Source organism: Perissodus microlepis, chromosome 16, assembly GCF_051167445.1.
Source record: "Perissodus microlepis isolate ML-2025 ecotype Zambia chromosome 16, ASM5116744v1, whole genome shotgun sequence".
Taxonomy (NCBI): Eukaryota; Metazoa; Chordata; class Actinopteri; order Cichliformes; family Cichlidae; genus Perissodus; species Perissodus microlepis.
The window spans coordinates 27,745,835-27,763,805 of NC_140476.1; the positions used below are offsets into that span (position 1 = coordinate 27,745,835).

The 17,971-nt window shown below is 39.1% G+C and overlaps 1 protein-coding gene across 1 annotated transcript in view; it reads left to right on the plus strand.

The window, feature by feature from the left end:
• The first annotated feature begins 289 nt into the window (after positions 1-289).
• Positions 290-17,971, plus strand: part of itgav (integrin, alpha V) — a 41,315-nt gene continuing 23,633 nt past the window's right edge. Inside the window, exons 1-5 of the mRNA XM_084908657.1 lie at positions 290-892; positions 5,514-5,641; positions 13,306-13,394; positions 14,389-14,503; positions 15,680-15,741. Of these exons, the coding sequence (XP_084764783.1) occupies positions 729-892; positions 5,514-5,641; positions 13,306-13,394; positions 14,389-14,503; positions 15,680-15,741 (558 nt within the window). The 5' untranslated portion in view covers positions 290-728. The remainder of the gene's footprint in view (positions 893-5,513; positions 5,642-13,305; positions 13,395-14,388; positions 14,504-15,679; positions 15,742-17,971) is intronic.

Genomic DNA, 17,971 nt, shown 5'->3' on the forward strand with positions numbered 1-17,971 from the left:
AACCTGGGTGTATATGGAATTGATGGAATGCCTGAGCATTTATGAATTATCATCACAACAACAGTAACTACCAATGATACCATGGCAATGATTGAAAATAACTTTAACTGTCTATTATTTATATTTATTTATATATCTAGCTAGCTTGAAAGAAGCTCAACTGTCCTGAATCCCTTCCTACATTTGAAATTGTAAATTTAATTTAAATTCCCAACTCCCGGTACAGCCGAAAATCATGCTTTTGTTTTGAAGGGAATTAGACGGAAGTTGTTTGCTGTGTTTGGATGTTTAACTTGACTTTAGCTAGTTGGAGCGAGCCTATGCTTGACACACTTACCCACACCATACACCATACATATACACAGTGTCGCGGCCTCTCCCCAAGCTTGTTCCGAGATTACGCCGCTTTCATCGGTTAGACAAACTAACGAATCGCCGGTGAAAGACTGACTCTGCCCCCGCCCTGGGCTGTGTGTAACGCTGGTTAGCTCCGGTACAAGCTGGGAATGTGTTTTATTTAACAATTACATGACGACTTGTTCTCCGTACGGTTGCGGGGGGGGGGGCGCTTGTTAGCAGGGCTGAGATTTTAGGCATTTTAAAGTTGCACCGTGGGTGCATACAGGCCACAACACCTCTAGCTAACTGAGTAACTTGATAAGGGACAGACAACATCTTGGGCGTCTGTGTTTGTTTCGGTGAAGCCGCGGAGGTCTCCAGCAGCAGCCATGGCAGGGACACGGACAGCTGCTCTGCTGGTCCTGGTGTGTTTACACTTCCATCGCTCCGGCTCTTTCAACCTGGATGTGGATAATCCCTACGTATATTCCGGACCCGAGGGGAGCTACTTCGGCTTTTCGGTGGACTTCTTTAAGCCTTCAAACAACCTACAGTAAGATTTGTAGCAGAGTAGACGGTTATGGTAATGATGGTGATGGAGAAGCGCCTGTTCAACGTAACCTTTGGTTTGCTTTACTTTACATTATATATGCTTCTGTTAAAGTACCTTACTAAAGTTTTACACTTGGGCCCTTTTCGTTTTTAGTGCCAAGTTCTCAGCTAGTAATATGTTTTTAAGATTTAACATGACAACAAATTAGAAGACAGTCCATTAACAGCAGTCCATTAACTTTTAACTTTTACTTCAGTTCTTTATTAACCAAATTGCAAGGGCATAACTTTCAAGAAAAGGTTTTCTCCGTTCACAGCTACACTAGCTGTAGCTTTATTTAAAATGAGCACAGACAAACAGGAACAGTGCCCAGAGGCCATGTAGGCTTGTTGCTGTCTAAACTCTCGTCTACTGAAGCAGTGGATATCCATGGTTATCCAGTTTTACTGAAGTGAAAGTAGTTCTCTCAAAAGAACACTACTGATCTAGTTGTTTTCAGACTCTTTTTGTTTAGTTAATTTACATCATTAACAGACTAAATGCAGTCCCAAAATAGTGCTGATGCCCTCACTCATAGAGGAGGTTTAACCTGAGGTGCATTTAAATTGTGTTTCCCATATTGTCAAGTGTCATAAAGGTTCCTGAAAAACGTTTTAAAAAAATATTCCCTGGAGTGTGTGAGATATCCTAATAACAGTCTTATCATCTGCCTTGATGCTTCCTGGTCTTGTTTCTTGCTGTATCTTTAGAGTGTCTGCATGAAATGATAGCAAAAAGCTGCCTGTCATCCTCTCTCCCTGCACAGAGTTTCTGCAGCAGTTTTGTAGATGCACATTAACAAACTTGCACCGTGCTACTTTTTATGTATATTAAGAAAACAGGTGTTTTTTTCCCAGACATCTTTAAAACATCATCCTATAACCCATACCCCAGTTGTTCATTTTTTTGTGTGTGTTAAATCAATTCTTGTGGATTTCATTCCTTGTTCAACTAAACATATATCAGTAGGTACCCAGGAAAATGTCAGTTTATTGCAGATAACTCCCTCAGAGCAGAGCCCTGTTGACCTTGGTACAGGAACATACTCAGATTCTGTAACTTTGTGTTTTAACTTAGTATCTAAAACCACTATGCTGTGTAGATAAACATCGATTGCCTGCCATTTCTTCATATTTGAAAAAATATCAGAGGAATGTTGCAGTCTCATGTGACAATAGACTGACAGAGCGGACAGACAGTTAGAGACTTTCATCTACAGTAGCCTGAAAAACATTGAATCCTTTTAGTAACACTAATTAGATCAGCACTGAAATTCACTGCCCATATTACAGTTATTGCCATGGTCAGAGTGGATTTGTATAATATGATATCAGGACTGAAGCTGGCTGACCATGGCTTAATAATGTAAATATTTCCTCATACAGAACACGGTCACTGTGGAGACTCGTTTGGTTCTAGTTATTAAAAAGGAACTATACATCTTTTTTTCCTCACAGGGGCCTAATGCATATCAAGCATTTTGGTTTGCTGAACCCAGAAGTGATTGTGGTTAGATGATAGGTTGGAATGATAAGTTGTCGCTAGGAAACGTCATCTATAAACCATATGGGTTGAATGCACAGTTACAGATGCCTACTAAATAGCACTAAATAACAGACAGACACTACAATTTCACTCACCAAAACTGAATCACAAACCTCTTAGATGCTCCGTACCACACCCATGTCGTCAACAGTTGTTTAAACATGGTGACTCCAGTTAGTGAAGCTGAAACCCAGCGGGTACCAATCAACTACAGCTAAACATGTTGTCAGCATTCAGATGGATGAGTTATGAAAATAAATACAAATTCCCTCATACTAGAATTGTTATGAAGGTGGACACTCTCCACGGAGGCCAAAAACAGTTTTTACACCAGGCTGTAAACAGGCCTTTTAATGCATCTATGGGCACTGTCTCACATTTAGAGCTATATATTGTGTTAAATAAAAAAGGTCAAAAGTTTTCATTCATTTTATAAATCTCACAAAGCTATGTCAGCCAAATGTTACAAACAATAAGCTACGCTAAGTTCAGGCTATCATTCAATTTTTATTAGCTAGTTTGAGGCAGCAGTAGTGGCTGGAAGCTAAAAAAAACCCCAGCGTAACAATGTGTGGCCTGCAGTAATTACACGTATTGAGAGATCACTTGATTTGTAGCTGTTTTCCTGTTGTTGTTTTACTTTTATTCTACTGACTGTGGTTCCTGTCAGCTTTTAAAGCAACCACATCAATCAGTACAACCACCTCGGTCTCACTGAACCAGCAGCCTTTTAGCACGGCAGTGTTTAACGGATTAAAAGTTTTCATTCGTTTTATAAGTGGTCAATACCTTAGGTAGTGAAAACAGTTGAAAAGGAAAAATGTCCACTGAATGGCTCTTTATAAACAAATCCTGTTTCGCACTGCAGGGAAACCTTAATGCTTTGAACAAAGACCAACTGTTCACATGTAAACTGTTGGCTGTCTCTTGCAGCATCGCTACAAGCAGCTAAATTATGTTTTGTATTGCTGAGGAAATTTGTCATGTTACTGCAGCATCTACAGACGGGAGATGATCTGTGTTTCATATGTTTATTAGATTAAGAACCAGTCAGTAGGGGATGTTCCAGGCAATGATGCTTTTGGACAAACACTCACTGTTGCAGCACTGTGTAGACCTCTTTAAAGGGACACCAATACTACACATGAAGGTCATTGTACCAGTCTTGGTCAGTAGTACCGATAATATCATCTTGTGGTACTCTGGGTGTTTCTCCTGTAGATTTGTAGTCCTGTGTGATTTATGCAGAGTAGAGACATCAACACTGGAAGAAATGAGCAGGTTGAAGATAAAAGCAGCATCCAGTGTTTTCTTTCTTTTCTTTTTAAATTTAGTTTGAACCGTATTAGAGACTAAAGTTCTGCTTTCACCACAGACTTCCTGGGGAGTATGAGTCTTTTGAGGAACTCCTCTACTTAAGATTTAACTGGATGAACCAGAGTTTAAAGTTCTGTGAGATGGTTAGATCCCCAGAAAGTCCTTGCTTTGGTGCTAGATAAAGTGTGTTTATTAGTTCACTGTGCTTCAGTAAATTGAACACACAGCTGAACTCTTGGCCTTTTTATGGATTAATGCATATCCTTATGCTAACAATATCAATCTCTGTGCTAAATATAAAAACCTGCCTGAAATGTGGTGAAAAAAAATGCTGTTGTTGGTATTACTTACACCACAAAGTTGGACAGTGACGACGCCCTGACTATGAGAAGATGGGAAAAATCCCACCACCTCATCACTGCGCCTCAGAACCTGAGCGATATTGAATCTTAATAACCACCAAAGACTGTCATTGAACTCTATAGCAGGAATAAAAACAAAACAAAACAATGCAGATATATAGCAATGCTGATCTTCATTTTATGTGTACAGCAATGATTTAAAAATCTGATTTATTGGTCGATATTTTTTTTTTCTTTCAGACGCAAGAAATCTAAAAAGATTACGTTAACATTCAAATTCAAATTTTATTTGTCACATATACAGTCATACACAGTACGATATGCAGTGAAATGCTTACACAACTGCTCGTGACCTAAAGAAAAAAGAAAAGGCTATGAATAAGATAGGAAATAAATATGAAAATTAAAAAGGGTAAATTTAACTAGGAAGGAATAAAATAAAATAAAATAAAATATAAAAATTTAAGTTAAAAATGAAATAACTGTACAACACAAATTAGAATGAAGGGTAAATTTAACTGGAAAAGAATAAGATAAAATATATAAATTAAAGTTGAAAATAAAATAACTGTACAACAAAATACACAATACACAGTATAGAAATATATAAGAATGTATGAAGAAATATAAATATATATATACACAATAACAGCAGCTGTACAAGTATTAAATGGAAATGAAGAAATATAATGTCCATGTTGTGCAATCCACATTTGTTATGAGCATTTAAACATGACACTGCAGTTTATAATAATACTGTTTTATTGTCACAAGCTGTGGACCGCTTGTTTACACTCTTCCTGACTCTGCTTGGATTAGCTTGTTGTCATGTTTGTGGCATTTGTGTGGCAGAGTGCACTCTGTATAAACTAAGCAACATCAGCACTCGTTTGAAGGGTATTTCTCCAAGCACTTCTTTTTTTAAAAAAAACTGTATTTATTGGCTGTTATAAATATCATTGTGGATATATCAACAAATAGCCAGAATTAACCAATATATTAACCCTGTCTATTTATCTATCAAGAAATATACATATTCGTATAGCTAATATGCACATTGCATATCCTTATGCAAGTATTTGATGAGTTCTTACTCACAGACTTTCCTCATATCGAGTTCATTCACAGAATGATAGTAAAGCTCCCATATTTTGAAATACCAGCTGACTCATGTATGCACAGGTTTTTAGACTGAGGTGGTAACAGATGACTGAAAGATTAAGCTTTGTTTCCTAAGCTGAATGAGACAGTTTAGCCTCTCTTGGTCAGCTTAATTACTACATGAGAGCATTTGTGGCTTTTTCTGTATGAGTTGGTGGCTGTTTGTGTTACGGAATAACGTCCTCTCCTCTCCTCAGGTCAGACGTTCTGATTGGAGCTCCTCGAGCTAACATGTCTGCAGACAGCATTGTGGAGAGAGGAGCAGTGTACAGCTGCCCCTGGGGCGGATCCAGCGCCTGTCAGCAGCTGGTGTTTGACAACAAAGGTACCAGAAGACCCCTTAGTTTGGTTAAAACCTCTTCCCCATCACCTTAGGGTGGGTTTAACCTTTAGTATCTCTCCCTCCTTTAATGAAAACCACTTAGAATTTACATTTTAATTCCAGACCATGATAGATATCATGAACAGTTTTCAGTAAGCGTATTACTGATTGAATACTGAGGGTTCAGCTCAGCCTGTTTCTGTTGTTTTCATGCTAAGACACATTCAGGAATGTGCGTTGAAGCAGAATGTGTGTGGACTCGTCCATGTACTGTGAGTGACTGACAAACTGCTGCCTCCTTCTGTTTATCCATGTTGCAATCATCTCTCTCCAGCATTGATCATAATTCAGTAATTTACTGGTTCTCTTTGATTGTGAAAGGCCAGATGAGCAGAGTACTGTCTTCACTGTAAATATTTACACAGTGATAAACAGTTATAATTTGGTAATGTTCTGTGATGTGGGTATTAATCCCTTTATTGTCTTCGTAGAATTTCAGTCATTTTTCTGTGAGGCAGCAGCACCCACACGTTCCAGGAATCCTGGAAGCTTCACACAATAAAATGTCCTTTTCTTAGGTGCAAATGGTGATTATTTCCTTTATATGTGAATGAACTGATTATGAAGAACAGCAGAAGTTGTCAAGGAAAGGTTTTTGGTCATGTCTGTTGTTTTTACCAGGGGAAGCCAAAGTTACTCACTTTCAGAGAATATGTGGCATTTTGGATCTATAAATGAGTAAATCTGTGTTTCACAGACTTTTCTGACTACCCCAAATGTGATCCAGAGCTTTAAATGTTCTCGAGTACTAATTAATCTATGTTTTTGGCTAAAAACTGCTGTACACTGATATCAAAAATAGCGGATAAACTGAAACTGAGACTAGCTGGTGAGCCATTGACCCACTCAAGAACCATAATTTCTCTCAGGAGCTTAAAGAGAGTTCATATTGAGCTAAGATTTGTCAGGATTTTACCTGACTATATACTTTGTCATATTCTTTAGTTCATAAGCTAATAACAAAGCAAATGTAGGACCCTCCCACTTTCTGTTCAGTACACTAATAGTCTTATTGTCAATGAATAAGAGCTAATGAAGCTAAATGGCTAAAATAATGAATTATACCTGTTTCTATAGAAAATGTTTTGAAAACGCAGAACTGATAATATGTTTGCATTGAAATAAAACAATGCTTATGTCCTATAGTTTTACTTAAAGGGGCTGTTCGTGCGCATGAAATGCTACCATTCTGCATGGTGATTGGTCAGTTAGAGGTTAGTGACAGAACAAACTCACTTCATGGTTTCTTTTCTGCTTCCTTTCAAGCGGAAACAAACATGTATAAAGAAGCAATTGATTTTTGTGGTCGAATGAAAATTCCTTAGAAATTTTTCAGCTGATTTCTCGCGTCATGCCAGAACTCGGAATGGCAAAGTGGGACTTGTTTCGGTGTCATTCTTGCGACTCATGGGATTGCATCTATTTTCATAAGCCCGTCTGTCAAAACCATAATAAAAATGTCTACAATAAAACCATTTCCTTCCCTTATGAAACCAGAAGTTCAGATGGGTGTTCTTGAGTATTTAAATGTAAAAAATGGAACTGTGTGTTAACTTTTTGTCCAGCAGACGTTTATGTTGCTGTCAGCTTTGCATACATGAAGTGTACATTTTTAAAGTCTCCTCTCTAGACTTAAAGCCTATGTGACATTTGAAAGGTAAACAAAGAAAAGTATAATTTATAAGAAATCGTATCCGTTTTTCTTTTGTTTTTCCCTCCAGCCATGTTAGTGCCTGATGTTTTGCAAAAGTTGTACCATCTCCAAGCTTCTTCTTGGGAGATGATGTGCTCAGATGTGAACACGCCTTCTTACTGCCTGACACATTTAATTTAATTTAATCATTTGACTTCTGCCTGCTGTTCTGTCTGGATGTCCTCCTTAATGATTCAGACTGGGAGGTGGTCAGTTGGCTGTAAGAACCTATACGTGTTTTGTTGTTAAAAGTATTACATTCAGAAGTCTTGTTACTTTTGACAACTTAAGAAGGACAAGCTGTGATGTGTTCACCACTGACTTTAAAGCAGGAAGAATCACACCTCTGAATGCTGCGACACCCAGCACAACACTAGTGGTTTAAATTGCTTTAAATGTAAACTGGGTGTGTAGCTGGTTTATCGCTGGTGTTACCAAGGTCTCTTTGAGTGTCAACAGTATTGTGTCATATAAAGATTTGAAAGATGTGTCTTTCAAAACAGAACTTATCCTCTGGTGAAACAGTGCAGTCGCAATGTTTCCAAATCACTGGTGACTGCACGCATTGACAGACATGATTTATAGTTTTCATAACGGGGCTGGGTAACTGTGGCTATATGATTAACTTTTCCTGCTAGCTTTCATTTTTTAAGAGTAGGTGTTAAATGAGTGACTGTCATCTTTTAGAGTGTAGGTTTAATGTCTTCTACACACTGGAGTGAAATACAAAAACACACCTAAAGATCCAAGGGAGAAAAATGGCAGGCACAGGAGAGCAAAGACAAGCCAGGTGTTGATGTTAGCTGAACAGTATCCTTGGGGCAATTGAGTTCATGTAGCAACCACTGACACATGCTCTAATAATGATGGCAAAGCACTGACTGACCAAAGCGATGAATAAACTTCTTTTTGGGTGCTTTGTGTTTTAAGCTATGTTTTTATGCACATTCTTAATTTGAGTTTAAGATATACCTAAGCTGAAATGTACAAGTCTTTTAAAGTCTAAAAAAACACCCCTCTTAATCTATAAAAGCAAAGTGTGACAAAGTGCAGTGGAAACAAATGATGACATATATGAAGCATGTGACCTCAAGTTCCACTGAAGCTCTAGCTCCACTAAAGATGTGCAAAAACATCACATGAAAAAACAGAAACGTCATATTTCCGTTGTCTTTTCTACATTTTTATCTGGCACTCTTTCAGTTATCTCTTTTTCTGCTGTGGTGTTGGGGTAACCAACCAGCTACTTTTGTTTTTTTTTTTGACATAGTCGTTAAGATTGACATAGCAATAGTGAATTAAATTGGTGGGATGGGAGATTTGCATTTGGTAATTAGGGAAATTAATTTGTTTTTCTATGCTTACATATTTTACCCTAAACTGGAACCACACTTTCTGCCAGTTCCATTAAAAGAGGACATGGAAGACAAAGCGGAATGAAGGAAGTGTAAATAGCCGGAGACAGGGCAGTATGTGTTTCTTTGAGCGAGGCTGTGTAGTTGAGCTTGGTTGGTATTCTGTGGGAGACCTCAGCCATGAAAATAGGAAGTTAAAAAAACAAACAAACCACACAACACTCCAAAACAGTGACGTCCCGCCCCCTCCAGAGATGCAACACAAACAGCATGCCGTCAATATTGCCCGTGCACAAGCTCTTTGCAGACAAAGAATACATGCAGTATCGTGTTAAAGCAGAGTTCATGTTTCTTTCACCATTTAAACCAACAGCGAATATTCTCCCTCCTCCTTTGAAAAATCTGACACTGACATTTGACACATACACTTTGAGTGGCACATGAATAAAAACTGAAATCTTCACTGCCACAGTTAGTGAAACTGCTTTCATTTTCCAGTAAAATAATGTTAGACATTCAAAGTTAGAACCTACAATTTAGCTCTCTAAATTTCTTTTAAAAGCCACAAATGCCAAGGAATGCATTTTGTGTGGATCAACAGAATTGCTTTTGCTGGTTTTATTTTGCATTCATAAAACTAATATAGAATAGTGCAGGATTTAGTTGGAAACCTGCAGACTTAAATACCTTCAGCCCTATTATAATTTGGCTTTTTGGCAGAACTATTCAGTGCTATGTACTGTACGTATATCTGTCTTCAATCAACTGATTTTGGCCTGTAGCTCTACAGCACTGGAATACCTGCTGAACAGTTGGCTTCATGCAGCCTGCTGTTCCAGGCCTCTTATGTCCATAAAAGGTAAATTTGTCTTACATAGCCTCAGTAAGTCTTGTAAAGCAGGCCGCCTAGTGCAGGATGTTTACTTTTCAACTTGTTCAACTTCATCTCCTGATGTTACAGTCAAATTGATCAGCAAATTCCTTCCCATCTGCCTTAGAGCAGGACACGGTCAGCACAGAGAGCCTGCAGGCTCGGACAGAAACCAAACATGTTCGGTGACACTCTTCTCTTTTGGTCGTAATGTAGTTAGTCAGTGGCCTAGTTATAATGCTGTGTGTGTGCACACACGTGTGAGTGTGTGTGAGCCCATGTGTGTGCTTTTCCCCACAATAGAGGCCTTTGTTGATGACCTGAGTAATTACTGGCCAAAAGCTTTACTGGACCAGAGAACAGAATTAACTGGAATTTGACTGTGTGTGGGTGTGTGTGTGATTGTGTGTGTCTGTCTCACAGTGACCCAGACTCAGCATTAATCTGTCCTGACTCTGTTTTGTTTTTTTTTGTTTTTTTTGGTTGCTTTATACTGTCTTCAAGAATATTGTGTACAGCAAATATATAATAGTTTTTATATATTTGCTTTTATGTGCAGCACATAAAATTAGGTCAGAGGTCATAGTAATGCTATTAATAATGCTCGATAGAGCTACTAAAAATGACAATAGGTTTTCAGAATGACAGGAACATGTCATCATATTATGCTTTGTGTGTATTATTGATTCATTTTATTACAACATATGATGTTATGTACAGTAACTGGTTATAATCGTTTAAACGAATAACACATTGAGTAAATGTGCAATATTTCTGTTTGTGATCACGAGCTTATTTTGTATTCAAAACTGACTTTTCACTTGATATTTATCACTAAAGATTTAAATGAATACTAAACTATTTACTGAACAATGAAATGAATGCTACTCACACTTTATCCATGTAAATAAAAAGAAAAATGTACTGAAAATGATCCCAGGTACAGTACAATGTGTTTCAACAGGATAAACTTTGCGGTTGTTTTTACTGCACTACAAACTTTTTAAAAGTACGAAGTACGAAACTTTTTAAAAAGAACAAAGAAAAAAAATGTGTAGAAAATACAAAACTTCCCCTAAAAGTGAGCTGAGAGCGAGTAAGTGAGCTGCCTTGGTGGAGGTTTGTTGTTCTGACGACGTGAATGTCGATAATAACAAATTTTTTGGTTAGCAAACAACAAACAGTGTCTGAGTATGTTGTCATGGCGACAGTCCTTTTCAGATGGTAACTAGCTGGCAGGAAACAGTTGGCATCATGGCTCCTTGATTCACCACCATAATTACAGATTAGGTAAGACTGATGCAAGTTATTGCCAAACTGGGAAACTAATCCTTTTGTTCTTCATCCCTCGTGTCCACTAGAGCACTCTTTTATCAACCAAACAGCTCTGAGAGTCAAAGAATTTGAATTTAGCTGGAACTGCCGAGGCTGGAGTTTCCCATCCTGGTGGGAAAATCCCAAACTGTTCGTGTGTAATATCTGCCCGTGTGTAATATCTGCCCAGGCTTAAATATTTACCTGCTTATTGCTTGTATATTTATCTGATTTCTATGGGAGTCGTCCTTTTGTTTCACTAATTCAGAGCTCAGTCTGTTATTATGTTTTTGTTTTTTTGTTGTTTGTTTTTTCACTCCAGCTGGGAACAGTCAAATGCCAGCTGTTGTCTCCTGACAGCATTCCTATTATACACACAGTATCAGTCAGTGAAACCTGTGGAATCACAGGCATGTGGATTTGTGTGTTATATTCCTCAGAGTAACTGCTATTTACATTGTATATGTACAAAGCTATTATCACTGTAAGTAACATTTTTTCATAATTCACATTTAAAACAGAGCTTTTAGTGACCCAAGTGCTGCACAAAGTATGTATGGCTACAGTATGTACACACACAAGAATGTCATTAAATGAAAAAGTAAAAAGTGAGCACAAAATACACAAATTAAGATGTTTGAAGCACCTCCATTGGGTTGTTTTGTTGAATGTTTTTCAATAATTTATTAAACATTGGTTATTATGTGAAGATATAGTCAGATAATTTTGAGATTTTCAAGAACTTTATTAAAGAGCAGTCGAAAAAGGCATGAAATGCTGTGATTGTCATGAATCGCTGTGCGGCAGGCAGGAGTTGGACCCAAAATGCAGGACTCAGACTCAGGGGATGAACTCAAAATCACAGCTTTATTGGCTGGTCACAGAAAAACGAGCATACAAAGTAAACTAAGCTAAACTGGGAAACAATGGACTAAAACTCACAGGGAGATCCACACAGCATGAGGGACAACGCGACACTGACTCAGAGATACACAGGGTTTAAATACACTGGGAAATAACGAGGGGAATGAGCCACAGAAGGAGGGCACAGCTGGGAGAAATCAGGACCGATGAGACAAGCAAAGCAGGACACATTCCCATAAGACACGGACCTTCAAAGTAAAACAGGAAGGATCACACACAAGTACAAAAATCACAAAGAACTAAAAACGCTGGGTCAGGAGACCCAGGACCGTGACAGTGATGGCACATACTGTCAGTGGTGTATAAGACTGTCATCAGTGTGCAAATGCCACTGTAAGGAAAAATGAAGCATACTTTCTATTACATGGCATTACATAATTCCAGATGTTGTAGTTCAAATCCTGTTGCTTGTATAAATAAACAGCAACTGTCCATATGCAGTACTGTGCTAAAGAAGGTCAGGATATCTGGACTCGAGCAGAAGTGCTGTTTGGTCTCTCAGTCATAATGAGACCCACTTCTCATCAGCATTGGTGATTCCCTGTAGTCATTTTGAAACAAAACTTGTGTGTTTGCTAAAGTGTGAGGTCTGTAATGAAATGTCTGATGCAGAATGTGAGTGGTCATAATGGAAATCATACAGTGGTCCACAGGTCCATGAAAAGATGACCTTCATAGGGAGACTGGGGAAAATTTGTAGCCTTTTAAAACATGCGTCATAGCACGTGGGATGTGCTTATGTGTAATGGAGAGGGTGGCTACGCCAGTCTTGAATTAAATAAAAAACAAAAACAGAAGGACCATTAAATTTCAGTGTGGTGTTCATCATTCAGTGCTTATTAGGAAAAACTGTGCTTAAGATGGTAATTAATGGTGTATGTTTGCAGTTGAAGTCATGCTGCAATCTGTCTGATTGTCTCCTGTTTTTCTTCCTGAAATACTCATCCTGTCTGTCCTTCTTTTAGGACACTGGAGATTTTCACAGCACTGCAGTCATTTATAGCCACAGCTGTGTATGTGTCATAAGTCTATCAGAATTCTAAGTTTATCCATGTTTGAATGGTGCGTGTTGGCACGAAACAAAAAACGTATGCTGCCCAAACGTTATTTAACATAGGTCAGAGCTTTTCCGTTGGAAAACTGCTGCACTAAACTTTTAACAAAGACTGTCCCATGTCACATTATAATTTACCAATCAGGAATCTTCCCTGATGGAGTCCAGACAGTCAACCATTTATTTCATCTAGTTATTGTTAATTTGAAAAACCTGGACAGTTTTGTGCTGCTGCAGATTTTAAAAGGGGAAAACGGACATCTTGAGTATTAGTTCAAAATTTGTACTTGTGTGTTTAAAGATATTTTTCTGCTGCTTTATTTTGTGGCCGTTTCTTTTTTACCATCGTTGTTCTCTAATTTAAATTGTTTAACAATGATCTTTTTCTTTTTGCAGACGAAAGGACGAATAATGGGGCTAAGATGGAGTTTAAATCCAAACAATGGTTTGGAGCGTCAGTGCGATCTGATGGAGAACACATTCTGGTAAGAAACACGGCACGTAAAATGTCTGAGGAACAGCACTAACTTCATGCCTTGCCTCATGGACTTTCTGTCCAGAGTACCCAGAATGTTTTGTCTCACTGCTGTTTTTTTCTTCCTGCTGAAGTGAAGACCTCTGAACTTTTGGATTGTTCAATGTACTGATCTAGCATTTTCAAAATCCTACAATTCCTGGTTGTAGTATGCAGATGATTAAATGAATTATTTCCATGGTCAGTCCACACTTTCACATATCTGATTTGACCACAGGAGCTGCCCATTTAGAACCATTGTTTTGGGTAAATAAAGTGCGCCTTCTCCAGTGTAGGAGCCTCAGAGTTGTTCTAAAAATCCTGAAACCTTTGATCCAAACCTTTGTGGAAAGGTGAAGGACAGTACAGTGCATATAAGCTAAGAAAATAACATAGCATCTCATTTTGTTTTCGTCCACTGTTCTTGTTTCATTGCGGTTGGATATGTCTTAAGGTTTTGCATCAGTTTGTGCCAGTGGTGGGTTCTCCACCACAACTGAAACAGAAAGGCTGAAAGGATCCACTGCACCACCTTGCAAGAGTCCTCACAGTTAATGACTTAGAGCAGCGGTCCCCAACCCCCGGGCCTCGGACCGGTACCGGGCCGCGAGAGTTGAGGCTCAGGTGTGAAATGTATAGTTTTCAGGGTTTTTATCGGTTTTCAGCGTTATTTTGTTATCGTTTTTATCGTTTACTCGGTTTTCCTTGGTCTTTTCACGTGTGTTATGAATAAATTTTCTTTTTTTCAGTACCGGTACTAGTTTTTTTTTGTATTTATCCGCGACACCTTAAAGGCCGGTCCGTGAAAATACTGTCGGGCATAAACCGGTCCGTGGCGCAAAAAAGGTTGGAGACCGCTGACTTAGAGGATGAAGCACAGTTTTACCAACAATCGACACCAACCATTTTTACACTGAATCAATATGTCGCTGGATTTGTTTTGTCTATGTGTGTATGCTCTGTAGGCGTGTGCTCCCCTTTACCAGTGGTCGACCTTTGGTGTCTCTGAGCGTGAGCCTGTGGGAACTTGTTACCTGAAGAAAGGAAACCAGGTGGTTGAATACTCGCCCTGCAGAACAGGTATGTTTGTTTCTTCCTGTCCTAGTATCTGCAGTGGAATTCTGTTCTTACCCCTCCCAGTTCAAGTGCATGATCTCAGCTACGGTGGCCGCTGAAGGACAAACGTATTTCAGAAAACATTTAGTCTGTTTTCCATAACAACCCGCAGCTGGACATGTTTCAATACTACATGTGCATTCTATATTTTAATATATTTGAGTAATATTGACACTTAGCAATACATTAGGAATAAGATAATAATATTGAGACATATTGTGCGGTATTTTACATTTTTACCGTGGAGTTACCTCGAAAACTCTGCTTGCTGTTCATCTGTGATAAGCGTAGGCTGTCAGTCTGCTGTTTACCTCAGCTGTCAGTATGATACAAGACGACGAGTCAGTGAAGCTCACTTCTGTTCAGTGACGGCGATACTGAGGTGAGTTTTTGAGGAGATGCTGAATTTTTCTGTCAGTGAGTGCTGGTGGTTTTTGCTGCTGAAAGTGCATGTAACGTTATTGAACTTTGGGTACTTTTGAATAAACTCTCATACAATGTGAGAATGTAATCAAACTTCATGTCAGAGGTAAAGTGTGATTTTTAGCACACTCCAGCCTAACATCAGCCTATAACCAGCTGTTATTGTTTAGCTGGCTCATTCTCAGATGTCCAGAGACTGGAGGGTCGATTTTTAATTTGCTGTATAGTTTCAACTATGTCAGGAATAAATGAGCATGTTCATGCACATTTTCATGTTAGGGCTCTGACCTATGTTCAGTTCAGACTGAACTAAGATCTTCAGTAAGGAGGAAAAGGATGAGGTGGAAATGAGGAAGGAGACAGCAGCAGAGGATGAGACACATAATAAAATATTAAATAACCTCAAAAAATGACGTTTTTAGTTTTTTGTATTTAATAGATATTTAAGCAGTTAGTTTGTTAGTTTTTACCCCACTTTACAGCTGGGTGGCATGGACACCCAAGTTTGTCAGTGCGATAACTCCAGGACGAGGCGACGTAGGAATTCAGACCATAGGCACGTCTACTAAAAAGTCTCGAATGAGTTTGAATCTCAGTGACCTCGTCTTCAAGGTCAGGATGAGAGGTCATGCTTTCTGAAAATCTTGTCATCATGTATCATCATATCCTTGTATTTGGTGCTTTATAATAAATTATGCTATTTTATTTCTTCTCCAGATAAAAACTCACCAGAAGGGCAGGGCTTCTGCCAGGCTGGCTTCAGTGTCGATTTCCTTAAGGTAGGATTCACACACACTGTCCCCAAATAACCTGTTTTGTAAATTGCCTCAAAGCGCTCATTGTCAACTACGTCAGGAGTTAGTGAGGCTGTGTGCCGACCTGTCTGCAGTGCTGCTGCTCTGGAAGTTAGGTGTCAGTACAAATGAACAAATGAGTACCTAATCCAATAGTAATGTATAGATTAGTGTCTGAGAATGTTATTTTATTTATTTTTTATTATCCCTTTAGTTTGTTTTTGTGGACAGTAAACAGGTGGAAGAAATTGTAGTTTTAAATGAGTGTATCTTAGTTTACCTAGTGCACCTTGTTTATATAGACAGGAAGAGGCATGAAGAGAGAGAGAAATCTGTCTGGGATATACAGGGTGGGCCATTTATATGGATACACCGTAATAACATGGGAATGGTTGGTGATATTAAAGTCCTGTTTGTGGCACATTAGTATATGTGAGGGGGCAAACTCCTCAAGATGGGTGGTGACCATGGTGGCCATTTAGAAGTCGGCCATCTTGGATACAACTTTTGTTTTTTCAATAGGAAGAGGGCCATGTGACACATCAAACTTATTGGTAATGTCACAAGAAAAACAATGGTGTGCTTGGTTTAGACATAACTTTGTTCTTTCATGAGTTATTTACAAGTTTCTGACCAGTTATAAAATGTGTTCAATGTGCTGCCCATTGTGTTGGATTGTCAATGCAACCCTCTTCTCCCACTCTTCACACACTGATAGCAACACCGCAGGAGAAATGCCAGCACAGGCATCCAGTATCCGTAGTTTCAGGTGCTGCACATCTCGTATCTTCACACCATAGACAATTGCCTTCAGATGACCCCAAAGATAAAAGTCTAAGAGGGTCAGATCGGGAGACCTTGGGGGCCATTCAACTGGCCCACGACGACCAATCCACTTTCCAGGAAACTGTTCATCTAGGAATGCTCGGACCTGGCACCCATAATGTGGTGGTGCACCATCTTGCTGGAAAAACTCAGGGAACGTGCCAGCTTCAGTGCATAAAGAGGGAAACACATCATCATGTAGCAATTTCAAATATCCAGCAACCTTGAGGTTTCCATTGATGAAGAATGGACCCACTATCGTTGTACCCCACATACCACACCAAACCATCACTTTTGTTGTTCCAACAGTCTTGGAGGGATCCATCCAATGTGGGTTAGTGTCAGACCAATAGCGGTGGTTTTGTTTGTTAACTTCACCATTCACATAAAAGTTTGCCTCATCACTGAACAAAATCTTCTGCGTGAACTGGGTTTCCTGTTCCAATTTTTGTTTTGCCCATTCTGCAAATTCTGTGCACCGATCTGGGTCATCCTCGTTGAGATGCTGCAGTAGCTGGAGTTTGTAAGGGTGCCATTTGTGAGTAGCTAATATCCGCTGAAGGGATGATCGACTAATGCCACTCTCCAGTGACATGCGGCGAGTGCTACGCTGTGGGCTCTTGCTGAATGAAGCTAGGACAGCCACTGATGTTTCTTCATTAGTGACAGTTTTCTTGCGTCCACATTTTGGCAAATCCAACACTGAACCAGTTTCACGAAACTTAGCAAGCAGTTTGATAACTGTAGCATGGGAGATGGGTGGTCTCGTAGGGTGTCTTGCATTGAAATCTGCTGCAATGACCCGGTTACTGCGTTCACCAGATATCAACACAATTTCGATCCGCTCCTCACGTGTTAACCTCTTCGACATGTCAATGGCTGTGAACAAAGAGAAACTTGTAAATAACTCATGAAAGAACAAAGTTATGTCTAAACCAAGCACACCATTGTTTTTCTTGTGACATTATCAATAAGTTCGATGTGTCACATGGCCCTCTTCCTATTGAAAAAACAAAAGTTGTATCCAAGATGGCCGACTTCTAAATGGCCACCATGGTCACCACCCATCTTGAGGAGTTTGCCCCCTCACATATACTAATGTGCCACAAACAGGACTTTAATATCACCAACTATTCCCATGTTATTACGGTGCATCCATATAAATGGCCCACCCTGTAGTTTTGCAGTTCAGAGCCACATCCAGGAAATTAAATATTGAGTTTTGCTGATTAATATTTGTTTAATCAACAAAACTCAACAACTTGCTGCTGGACGGTGATTTTAAACAAGTCAAGCCTCACACTGCTGGCGCTTCCATAAATGGTTCTGCATAACAGCATTTGCTCATAAAAGAAATTTATCACAGCATTTTTCATGTAAGACAAGTTAA